The sequence below is a fragment of the Balaenoptera borealis genome, assembly GCF_965194805.1.
Source record: "Balaenoptera borealis genome assembly, chromosome: 21".
In the NCBI taxonomy this organism is placed as follows: Eukaryota; Metazoa; Chordata; class Mammalia; order Artiodactyla; family Balaenopteridae; genus Balaenoptera; species Balaenoptera borealis.
The window spans coordinates 6,628,445-6,641,457 of record NC_138880.1 but is presented as its reverse complement, the minus strand read 5'-3'; the positions used below and the strand labels follow the sequence as shown (position 1 = coordinate 6,641,457).

General features: G+C 34.1%; 1 protein-coding gene across 3 annotated transcripts in view; it reads right to left on the bottom strand.

Annotated features, from left to right (window-relative positions):
* LOC309619623 (disintegrin and metalloproteinase domain-containing protein 18-like) overlaps positions 1 to 13,013 on the bottom strand; it is a 103,785-nt gene that overhangs the window by 57,530 nt on the left and 33,242 nt on the right. For all 3 annotated transcript variants that reach the window (XM_082374996.1, XM_082374994.1, XM_082374995.1), the window contains 3 exons: positions 10,286 to 10,357; positions 9,918 to 10,084; positions 9,070 to 9,151 (listed from right to left, as the gene is read on the bottom strand). In XM_082374996.1, coding sequence (XP_082231122.1) covers positions 9,070 to 9,151; positions 9,918 to 10,084; positions 10,286 to 10,357 — 321 coding nt within the window. The remainder of the gene's footprint in view (positions 1 to 9,069; positions 9,152 to 9,917; positions 10,085 to 10,285; positions 10,358 to 13,013) is intronic.

Below are 13,013 nucleotides of genomic sequence, written 5' to 3'. Positions count from 1 at the left end.
GCACTATGCGAAGTGAACTAAGTCAGACAGAGAAGGACAAACACCGCATGATTTCATATGTGGGATCTAAAACAAACGAACAGAAAACGAAACGGAAACAGATGCACAGATACAGAGAACAAACTGGTGGTCAGCAGAGGTGGGGACTGCTGGTGAGATGGGTGAAATTCATGAAGGTGATTAAAAGGTGCTGACGGAGAAAGACAAATACTGTATGGGATCACTTACATGTGGAATCTAAAACAAAAAAAAAAGACGAAAACCACTGACCTCACAAAAACAGAGAGAATGGTGGTCCCTAGGAGCTGGGGAATTGGGGAAATGGGAAGAGGTTGGCAAAAGGTTACAAACTCTCAGTTATAAGATGGATGAATAAGTCCTGAGGATCTAATGTACAGCATGGCGACTATAGTTACTAATACTGTATTATATACTTGAAATTTGTTAAGAGAGTGGATCATAAGCACTCTCATAAATAAAATAGGTAAACTATGTGAGTTGATGGATATATTAATTCATTTTGAGAATCATAAATAACTTATATCAAATTATCACACTGTACACTTTAATTATATTAGTATTTTATTTGTCAATTATACCTCAATAAAGCCATGGGAGGGGGGGCAGGAAGAGCTGTGGTGTGTGTGTGCACATGTGTGTGCACAAATACAGGAAAAACATAGAGAAGAAAAATGAATATTGGACAGTTTCAATAGAGACTTGGAATCTATAGTATAGAATCTAATAGATACTTCAGGTCATGAAGAAATTGGAGCCTGCCAGGCATTAACAGAAGCTTGCAGCATTGGTCAGGAGTCCATGCTCAAAGGAAACTAACTCTAGAAGGAGACAGTTTTTGTGACATTTAGACTCAGGCCAGGTGTAATAGACATGGCATGTGGGTTCACAGGGAACTCATGGGAAAAATTTTTACTATTTCTGGCCTGGAAAATATAAAATGTGAATATGAGGAGGATGATGACTGCCAAATACACAAACAGAAAGCTTCAGAAAGAAGACCCTCCAAATTCTGACCCCCACATTTCTGGCTGATTTTTGAGACACTCATACATGGAACAACCTCAACACAACTGAAGATCTCAGCTGAGGCTAGAGCTGTTGTTCATGAGGAAGAGCTGCTGTTCTGAATTTAACCGAGAGCACTGCATGACAAAACAAGCAAACACAAAATCAACCCTCATCAGAGAAAAGCAGCAGAATCCAGACTCCCTATGAACGTTACAATGTTCAAGGTAACAAAGAATATCATTGAAAATGCCATATAAACTGAATTGGGGTGTGAACAATGGCCCATAAAACTGATCCAGAATGTGTATTTTAGAAAATAAATTGTCTTCTGAAATGGAAGATTTAAAGAGAAATCAGTATCTCATGACATAATTCTCAGAAATATCCTGAATACAGCCCAAAATTACTCATCATACCAAGAACCAGGAATATCTCAACTGTAATCAGAAAAGACAACAGAGAGCAAAACCAAGATGGTTCATACATTGCATTCTGCCACAAGGATTTTAAAGTAACTACCATAAAAATGCTCCAACAAGCTATTACAAAAACTGTTAAAAGAAATTAAAAAACAGAAAATCTCATTGAAGAAATAGATAATATAAAAAGAACCAAATGAAAGTTTCAGAACAGAAAAATACAATAATAAAAAAATAAATAAAACCTCAATAGATGAACTTAGTAGCAAAATGGAGATGTCATAAGGGAGAATCAGTAAATATAAAGATTGATTAGGGGCTTCCCTGGTGGCGCAGTGGTTGAGAATCCGCCTCCCAGTGCAGGGGACACAGGTTTGGGCCCTGGTCCGGGAAGATCCCACATGCCGCAGAGCAACTAAGCCCGTGCGCCACCACTACTGAGCCTACGCTCTAGAGCCCACGAGCCACAACTACTGAAGCCCGTGTGCCACAACTACTGAAGCCCACACACCTAGAGCCCATGCTCTGCAACAAGAGAAGCCACTGCAATGGGAAGCCTGCACACCACAACAAAGAGTAGCCCCCGCTCGCCGCAACTAGAGAAAGCCTGCATGCAGCAATGAAGACCCAAAGCAGCCAAAAATAAATAAATAAATAAATAAATAAATTTAAATATAAAAAAAGACACAATTCTCACAATTGAGAGAAGCACTAGACAATCGGAAATTGTTTAGAAGACATGAACAATACTATCATACTACAATGCCTATAAACTACTCAACTGCAGCATGATATACATCTTGTGAGTTTTGTAACATATGTAGCCTAAAGCAAGGTGTTTATGGACTTCAATGATTGCAAGGTTTGTACCCATGACATGAAGTAGCACAATTTAACACTCTGGGAAAAGTTAAGTCAATCACTCAAGGCTGGGAAAAAGAGAACCCAAAGAGAGCAGATGAAATAATTCCTGGAAATCACACAGAACTGGGAATAATTGCTGGGCACACCAGCCAGAATAGAAACATTCATAATTCATGGGGCTTTGGATAGAGGGACTTAGAAGTGTACTGTCTCCTGATTAGTATGGAAAAATTCACTCTGTATGAAATGCCTCCTGCTGCCACCTGAGAGTATTTGAAAGAATGTCTGGACAGGATCAAACTCTTTCCAAGTAACTTGACTGTGTCCTAGGATAGGAAAAATAACACACAGACACACACACTCACACACACGCACACACACATGCACATAAATATGCAGCAACCAGCAAGGTATAATTCAAAGTAGGCAACCAAATAAAATTTACAAAGCAGTAGATATCAGTGAAAATGGCCAAGTAGGTAGCTCCAAGGACCTACCTGCTGCTCCACAAAAATACTGAAAATTTGAGAAAAAAATCGTCAGCATCAAATTTGTCAAAACTCTAGAAAATAGTCAAAGATTCACAGCAATAAAGTGAATGCTGAAACTAGAAAAAGGCAACTTGAGAATTTATAACTTGTATTTTAAAACACTACTGGAATATTAGGTTAAAATATTTATTAAGATTTTTTTTTTATAGACAACTTAAAAATAGTAGGAAAGCACTGTGGCATTTTCACTTCCTCTAACCCTGCCCCAGTCTCCAGCATGGATTTATTTCTGGGCTCTTCATTCTGTTCCATTTGTCTATATAGCTGTTTTTAAACCAGTACTATACTGTTTTGATTACTGCAGCTTTGTAATATATTTTGAAATCAGAAAATGTGATGCCTCCAGCTTTGTTCTTCTTGCTCAAGATTTCTTTGGCTGTCCTGAGTCTTTTGTGATTACACATGAATTTTAGGACTGTTGTTTGCTATTTCTGTAGATAATGCCATTGAGGTTTTGATAAGGATTCACTGAATTTGCAGCTCACTTGGGATAATATGGACATTTTAACAGTATTAATTCTTCCAATCAGTGGATATGGATGTCTTTTCATTTATCTGTGTCTTCTTTAATTTCTTTCATTTGTGTTTTAGAACTTTTCACCTCTCTGGTTAAAGTTATTCCTAAGTATTTTATTCTTCTTGATGCTATTGTGAATGGGATTGGTTTATTAATTTCCTTTTTCAGATAGTTCATTGTGTATAAAAACATGACTCATTTTTGTATATTGATTTGTTTCTGCAAGTTTACTGAATTTGTTTATTAGTTTTAAGAGTTTTGTTATTGTTGTTTCATATTTAGGACTTTCACACATATGACCATGTCATTTACAAACAGAGATAATTTTACTTCTTTTCCAATTTGGATGTCTTTTCTTTCTTTTTTCTTTCTTTCTTTCTTTCTCTCTCTCTGTTTTGTTTGTTGGTTGGTTTTTTTGGTCTAATTGCTCTGCCTAGGACCTCCAGTACCATGTTGAATAGAAGTGGGGAGAGTGGGTATCCCTGCCTTGTACCAGATCTTAGATGGAAAGTTTTCAGTTTTTCCCCATTAATTATGATGCTACTTGTGGGCTCTTCATAATGTCCTTCATTGGACTGAAGTTATTTTCTTCTACTTTTGAAAGTAAAAGGAAATTTTTTGAGAGGTTTCATCATGAATGGATGTTAAAATCTGTCAAATGCTTTTTCTGATTCTATTGAGATGATCATGTGGATTTTCTCTATAATTTTGTTCTCACGGTGTATCACATTGAATACTTTGTGTATGTTGAACCTATGTTAAACATATGTTGCATCCCAGGAATAAATCCCTCTCGGTCATAGTGTATAATACTTTTAATATGCTAAATTTGGTTGAATTTGGTTTGCTATAATTTTGTTGAGGAGTTTTGCATCTATGTTTACCAGGGATGTTGGCCTGTAGTTTTTTTTCCTGTGGCATCTTTGGCTTTGGCGTCACGGTGATGCTGGTCCCATAAAATGAGTTTGGAAGTGTTCCTTTGTTTATTTTTTGCAAGATTTTCAGAAGGAATGGTATAAATTCTTCTTTGAATTCTTGATAGAAATATCCAATGAAGCGATCTGGTCCTGGACTTTTATTTATTAGGAGGTTTGGGATTACTATACTAATTCAACCTCCTTATTTGTTATTGGACCATTCAGTCTTTCTATTTCTTCTTGATTCAGTGTTGTTAGGTTGTATGTCTCCAGGAATTTATCCGTTTCTTCCAGGTCATCTGATTTGTAGGCATAAAATCATTCCTAATACTCCTTTATTATCCTTTTTATTTATCAGGCATCCATTGTAATGTCTCCTCTTTCATTTCTGGTTTCATCCATTTGAGTCTTTTTTTTTGCTTAGTTTAGATAAGGGTTTGTCAATTGTGTTTGTCTTTTAAAAAAATCAACTAGCTTTGTTGAAATTTTCTATTGTTTTTCTACCCTCTATTTAATTTATTTCTGCTCTAAACAAAGTCTTCAGAAAAACAGAAATGGAGAAAATATAACTCATTTTATGTAGTCATTATTAGCCTGATATCAAATCCAGAAATACTCAATATCAGAAAAGATAACTAAAGTTCAATGTAACTCATCAACATAAAGGCAAATTTTCTTAAAATGTTACCAACTCAAAGGCAACAATAAATTAAAAAAAGACAATATATCAAGACAATGCAGGAATGCAAAGCAGGTTCAAAAACTGAAAATTGGTCAATAATATACTCACCATATTAACAGACTAAAGAATAAAAATCATGTGTCTCAATAAATGTAGAAAAAGGCATTTGACAAAATTTAACATCAATTTCTGGAAGAACAAACAAACAAAGAACACTAAGCATGTGGGGATCAAAAGGAGCTTCCATAACCTGATAAAGGACATCTACCAAAAAACCTATGACTAACATTGTACAAAATGGTGAAAGACAATGCATTTCCTTGAAGATTGGGAAGAAAGCAAGGATTAGGACTCTCACCATTTCTACTCGACAACATAATGGGGATTCTACCTGGTGGAATAAGTCAAGAAAAAGAAAAAGCATGCATATTGAAATGAAATAAATAAAATTATCTCTATTCTCAGATGAACTAATTATCTACATAGAGAATTCCAGTCTATCAAACAGCTCATACAACTAACTGTCTTTCCCAGCCTACAGAGGGTAGTCACCACAGGAAGCATAGATAAAAGTTGGGTGAGTTTGATGGACATCATAAATATACTCCAATAGCTCTATGTCTATAAGACAATGAATTCCTTTCTTTTCATTACACCAAGTTCACAGCAAATAGATGACCACTGATCACACATATCAGTCAATCAATAAAATGATTAAAACCAATCCCAAATGTTTGAGCTGGCACCCCAAATCCAAAATCTCAAGTACTTTCACCTATATTAATAAATTTAGTATGAATCAAATATCATTCTGTTCTTCTTTGTTTAGAACAATTAATATCTATTCCTTCAATTGTTCCCCATTGCTTTGGTTTATAAACTGTTGCCTTCCAGGGAAGCCCTCCCAACTTTTATTTTGAATCAGTGAACATAAGGGCTGATGGGAATAGAGCAGGGGTCAGTAAACTATGGTCCAGAGACCAAGCCTGACTTGTGACCTGTTTTGGTAAAGTCTGCAAGTAAGAATGTTTTTTAAGTTTTTTAAATAGTTGAAAAAAATCAAAAGAAGAACACTATTTTGTGGCAAATGAAAATTATATGAGACTCAAATTTTAGTAATGATACATAAAGTTTTAATGAAACACGGTCTTGCTCATTCATCTGTACCTGTCTACACTGACTCTTTACAGATCACATGGCCTGCAAAGCTGAAAACATTTACTATCTGGCCCTTTACATACAGTTTGCTAATCCTTAAGACAGAACTTGAAGTGAATGTATCATTATAAGGCATCCAACTCAAATAATGCCATTAGAGGATTTCTAAGCAAGAGAAGCTAGAAGGCTCACCTCACCAGACAGATGAGGATCAGCTACTACAAAAAAATCCTTAGACAGATTTGGGGTTTTAGAATTATCAGATTCATCTTGCTTGGTTCATCCAATGTTACCATCCCAAATCTAAAGTCTCACTCCTTTCCGATTAATACCCTAATTATAAAATAACAGATTTGGTGCCACCTTGCATTTTTAATTCTGCAACATGAACAATTAATCTGGGTTGTGATTCTCAGCTATATTCGCCTAGTAGTTACAAGAAAAAAGAGATTATTTTAAAGCCACCACAGGATCCAAGAAGAATTTAATAAAAGCAACTGAGTAACAGGTAACAAACAAATTATTGTTGAAGCAACAGAGGATGATGAGGCGACTCTGAGACTAGAAAAGCAGAATGTTGCTACCAACGCCAAGACTGGATGGATGTATGAATGAGGAACTACCATTAGAATTCATAAACAAGTGCTGATCAGAAGGAGGAAAAACCACAGAGGGAGGGGGTGTTTCACACGACCAGGAAGCAATGGTTCTGAGGCACTGCTCCAGGCAGGGCCAGAATGTAAAGACACTGACACTTCCCTTCCTCTCTCCAATCATCCACATTTGCTGAACATACCCAAAAGCCAGAAGCCAAAGAAGTCCAGGGAACATATTGTTCTTATGATGTAATCAGAGCAGGTAATAAGGAGAAAATGGATCTGAGAGCACCTAGTGAGTGACTGATCTGCAATATAAATATTAAGAGATATTAGAGGATGTAAGAATAAAAGAAAAAAGTTAAATAAGAGAAAAAAAATAGATGATGAGTCAAAATGCTCTCATATATAATTAACCAAGTTCCAGAGAGAAAAGGGAAAGAAAAAGATTAGCAAACAAATAATATTGATATAATAAAATTTCTCAGGTCAGACGTAAATTAGTATCCAGATTGAAAGGGCTTCAATACAACAAGCATATTGGATGATAAAAGATACCACGCAATGATAAAAAGATCTTAAATGTTTCTGCAGAGAAAACAAGCAGACCACATACAAATAAGTGAGACTAAGAACGGTGTTAAATTTCTAAAGAGAAAGTAAAAAGAGAGGACTTTTAAAATTCCAAGGTGCAATTATTTCAAAACCAAAATTAACCAAACAATCTTTTAAAATAGCTACATTTTCAATGACGCAACTCCCAAACAAGTTACTACCCACCTACTTTTTCAGTAAATTATAGGAGCGTGTATTCTAACCAAAATGAGTAAGCAAGCCAGGAAAGAATACACATATTCCAAAGGAGACAAGACAGAAGATTCTTAAACAGCTATGCAAAAAGTCCAACGTGGATTGGTTAAAAAAAAAAAAAAAAGATACATCTATAGAGTTAAAAAAAAAAAAGGAATTTCTGAATCATGTAGAAAAGTGGAGGCAATTTATAACTTAATTAAAGACTTTGGACAAAAACAGTATGATGCAACTACTAATTTGGGAAGAACCAAAAGTTATGCAATAAAGGCGACAATCTCAGTTCATTATTTGCCTCATCAGAGAATTAAACACAATTCTAATAATCTATATAATTATAGAGAGGAAGAATAGAAGAGGCAGAATGTAGAAATGATGAGCTATTAGGATGTTAAATTCTGACTTCAACACAGGAAGTCAATAGATAATGCCTAAATTTGAATACTCAAGAAATTTAATGGGCATATTATTTAGAAATATAGAGTAAAAGGATGAACAAACTATTCCTACACATACAAACATGAATAACTATCACAGACATAATTTTGAGCAAATATGTGGCAGACACACACAAGAACACACACTCTATTATATCATTTACAGAAAGCTCAAAGAAAGATCAAATTAACCAGTGATTAAGTGTCAGGATAGTGGTTTTCTTTGGTAAGTGTAGTAAGTGAGAGGAAGCATGATTCTTCTGAACTGTTGATAAGATTTTACCTCTTGATCTCTGGGATGTTTATACCTATGTATTGACTTGGCCAAAATTAATTATGCTATACACTTATGACTTGTGCAATGTTCTCTATATATGATGTACTTCAATAAAACTTTTATTTGAAAGGAAATAGACATTAAGTTGTATGCCAGGAGGGAGAGGTTGACAAAAAAAGGGGAAAGAGGATTCAAGGAGTATAGATTATGCAAAGGACTGATTTAGTTGTTTTCAGTATGTCTTGTAAAACGATTTTTATTCATAATATGTGCATTACTTGATAAAAATTTTGAAAGAAAAAATAATAGTAGTAGAGTTATATGTTTCAACATGTATACATCTTTTAACAAGCTATTCAAAATAGTTCTGAAATGATACATAAAGTAAGAACAATGCTGAACAATAATATATAGTTAATGGATACATATATTTGCAACAATAGTATGAAGTATGCAAAAAATGGCAAGTATGAAATCATGACTTTTGCTATTTCTTGAATTTGAAGGAGACATAACAGGAAGCTTTAACTTTTCTCTAAGGTTTTATGTCCTTAGAAAATCTGATGCAAAGTTAGTGTCCATTATACCTAGCTGGTGAAGGGGTATATTAATGTTTGTTCATATTATTTCCCTATGTTTGAAATTTATGATTAAAACAACTTTCTGAGATTAAAATAATGTTGTCCCAACAAAATAATGATAGAGATATAGAGAAAAAAAATCAAGTTTACTTAACTATGTAAAATAATACTTTTAAAATACAATATAAAGTTAAAAAAAAAAAACAGTAAAGAAGGATACAAATTACATACCACAGCAATACCTGCATCACAACTTTTATTGCATATTGTGCCAGGAAATGTTGCTCCCACATATTTAGGCTGTTTCCTGTAACTACATCATTATAGTATGGCTTTTTCATTAGCATGGTTATTCAGAACAATTTACTAGCTTATTTATTAAATTAAATCTCCCAAATAATTTAAAATAATTTGTCAAACATACAATTTTTTATCTGAATAATATCTAATAATATCTAATACAAAGTGCTCAAATCATTGAAAACTGTAATTCACTTTAATGCCAGTTTTCTTTCCTAAACTAACTCCTTGACTTGATACAATTTTATTTATCTCAAATTCTCCTTAGTTTCCCTTATTCAGCATTCACTGTTTTGGTCACTAAAAGTTAAAACGAAAGGGATTTTTAATCTGTAGGGAAGAAATCTTGCCTGTTCTAAAGATAAGCAGTTTTAAAAATTAAATGTAACCAAAAAACTCAAATCTTTCTTTATCAAACAGTAGACATGAAATGTATTCACATAACAAGGTAATGTTAACAGAATAGTGTCAATTTTACATCATTAGTAAGCTGAGGCTTGTATGTATTCATAGTATAGTTGATATCATAAAAGTTCATGAAAGACAGACTTTTTTGCATAAATTATACTCCAAAATATTTTGTCATATAAGTGATTCAGGTTGTTTTATTTTTATTATATTTCCAACCACACTATCACTTCAGTGGCAACAGCTATGTTTTCTTTAACATTTTCCAAGGGGCCTACAGAAAGCTGAAGAACACAATAAAGGCATTAAATTATAAAATTAATGGAATTATTTATGTATATCTCTTTATTAATGTAGAACATTGTGCTTACATAAGTAAGAATGTTACGTCATGGGGCCGTAGGATAAGATAGTCCTGTTTCCATGTCAAAAATCTTTGTAATAAATCATCAGCATCCCCATTAGTAGAAATTTGGTTTTTATCTGACCACAATTCCAAGGAGGATAGTATCACAGTCAATTTGAACTGACTAAACATCTAAAAATAAGATTTACAGTATATTTATTCAAATAACATAAATCATTACATCAAAACAGTACAAAAAAATAAAAAGTTTACTTGATTACTTTGGATATTAAACCAAATAAAGGGCTTTAAGCCATTAATTTGTCATGATATAATGGAAAGGTTTTCAATGACTTTTTACAAAATTGTAAATGTAAAAAAGTTAAAACTTACTGTGTTGACAAGGCCAATAAGCTGAATAATTTTCTGCATTACAGCCATCGTTTCTGATCCCATATAATCATGCTGAAAAAGAAATTTTTATGATTCTTTTAAAAAGTGTGAGTGACAGCAATTTTTTTTCTATGGCAAATATATCTTGGTGATACCAGGCAGGAAAACCATAGGATTTGTCAGACAATTTAAAGCATACTAACATAAAGATGATAATATTTACAATAAATGAAAACAAACAACAAAAAGAAAAAAATCATACTTGGGCATTCAACATAGATTCTCACTTGTTATATATTTTAAAGACATTGTCCAGCAGAAACAATTGAAATCCTCAAGAAGTACTAAAATAACTTCACAGATCCCTCTGTATTATAAAGGGATTTCTTGAGGTAGACATTTTCTATAACACAGAGGGAATCAACCACAGTATTTCCCATTGTATGCTTAGTAATTAAAGAAGAAGCAAATACGTAAGCATTAAAAAATAATCAAAATGCTCAAATAAATCTTTAGGAAAAAAGACAGAAATTGTAATGATGTAAAGTGAAGATTATGTGGAATGACTGATTCAAAAAGGTTTGATAAAGAACAAGATGAAATAGGGTAAAGGAAAAAAGAAAGGAAAGAATTTTTCCTCTGAAACTCATAAATACATTTTTTAAAACTAAAGTATAGTCGATTTACAATCTTATATTAGTTTCAGATGTACAGTATAGTGATTCAATATTTTCATAGATTATATTCCATTCAAAGTTATAAAACACTGCCCCTATTTGCTGTGCTGCATTTCAGTCATCAAGTAAATGCTAATAAAAACCACAGTATGATCTCAGTATTCATACACCAGAATGGCAACAATTTAAAAAAGACTATCAATGCCAATTACTTGTGAGAATATGGAAGAACAAATTGTTATAGTCATTTTTGAAAACTATCAATGTCCTCTAAAAGTAATATACACTAACCTGATGATATAACAATTTCACTCTTAGGTAGATACTCAAAAGATATTATGTCTTCCAAATGGACATTCTTCCAAAGAAGACACACAAGTGGCCAACAGGTACACAAAAAGGTATTCAACATTACTAATCCTCAGGGAAAGGCAAATCGAATCCACAGTGAGATATCACCTCACACCTGTCAGAATGGCTATCATCGAAAAAACAAGAGCTAACAAATGCTGGTGAGGATGTTGAGAAAGGGAACGCTTATGCACTGTTGGTGGGAATGTAAATTGGTACAGCCACTATGGAAAACAATATAATGGTTCCTTAAAGAATTAAAAAAGGAACTACCATATGACCTGACAATCCCAATCCTCAGTATACATCCTAAGGAAATGAAATCAGTATCTCAGAGAGATATCTGCATTCCCACATTTATTGAAACATTATTCACAATTGAAACATTATTCACAATAGCCTAGATATGAAAACAACCTAAGTGCCCATCAACAGATGAATGAACAAAGAAAAAGTGGTATATATGTGCAATGGAATATTACTCAGTCATTAAAAAGAAGGACATTCTCCCATTTGCCACCGCATGATAAACCTGGAGGGCGTTATGCTAAGTGAAATAAGCCAGCCAGAGAAAGACAAAAACTGTATGGTATCAATTATATGTAGAATCTAAAAAAAAAAGTCCAATTTCATAGAAAGAGAGAAGAGAATTTTGGTTTCCAGAGGGGGAAATGGAGAAATGTAGGTCAAAGGGTATGAACTTTCAGTTATAAGAATAAGTTCTGAGGGTCTAATGTGAAGCACAGTGCCTAGAGTTAATAATATGGTATTGTATACTTGAAAGTTGAGAGCAGATCTTTAGTGTTCTCACCACACACACACACACACACACACACACACACACACACACACACACGCACACACGGAAAAAAGAGTTAACTATGTGAGGTGATGAATGTGCTAATTATCTTGATCTTGGTAATCAATCCACAATGTACATGCACATCAAATCTTCACATTGTACAATTTAATTACATACAATCATATTTATCAATTATGTCTCAAAAAAGTTGGAAAAATATTAACTGAATTGGTCAGACGGTAAAGATCTGATACATTCAAACACTGTGACTAGAGAGGCTACAGCTGGTTAAAGAGAGGGCAAGGCAGTTAGGAGGTGTGGCCAAAGAGACCCTGGCCTAATCTGGGGATGAGGATGCAGGCAGACAACAATGGGCATCCTAGGCTAGTTTGCGGTCCTAATCGTATCTAAGTCACACTTAGAATTAAATATTTATATTTGAAAATAATTAGAAAATTCCATTATATCTTTGAAGTTAAGGAAATTTTTCATTATCTTTAAAGAAAGAAGAGAGACAAACAACAAGGTTCTATGTAGCAAAGGGAGCTATATTCAATATCCTGTGATAAACCAGAATGGAAAAGAATATGAAAAAAAAGAATGTCTATATGTGTATAACTGAGTGACTTTGCTCTACAGCAGAGATTGGCCCAAAACTGTAGATCAACTATACTTCAATAAAAAATAAATAAATAAATAAATAAAATAGGGTTTCCCTGGTGGCGCAGTGGTTAAGAATCCGCCTGCCAATGCAAGGGACACGGGTTCGAGCCCTGGTCCGGGAAGATCCCACATGCCACAGAGCAACTAAGCCTGTGCACCACAACTACTGAACCTGAGCTCTAGAGCCTTCGAGCCACAGCTACTGAAGCCCGCGCACCTAGAGCCCGTGCTCCAC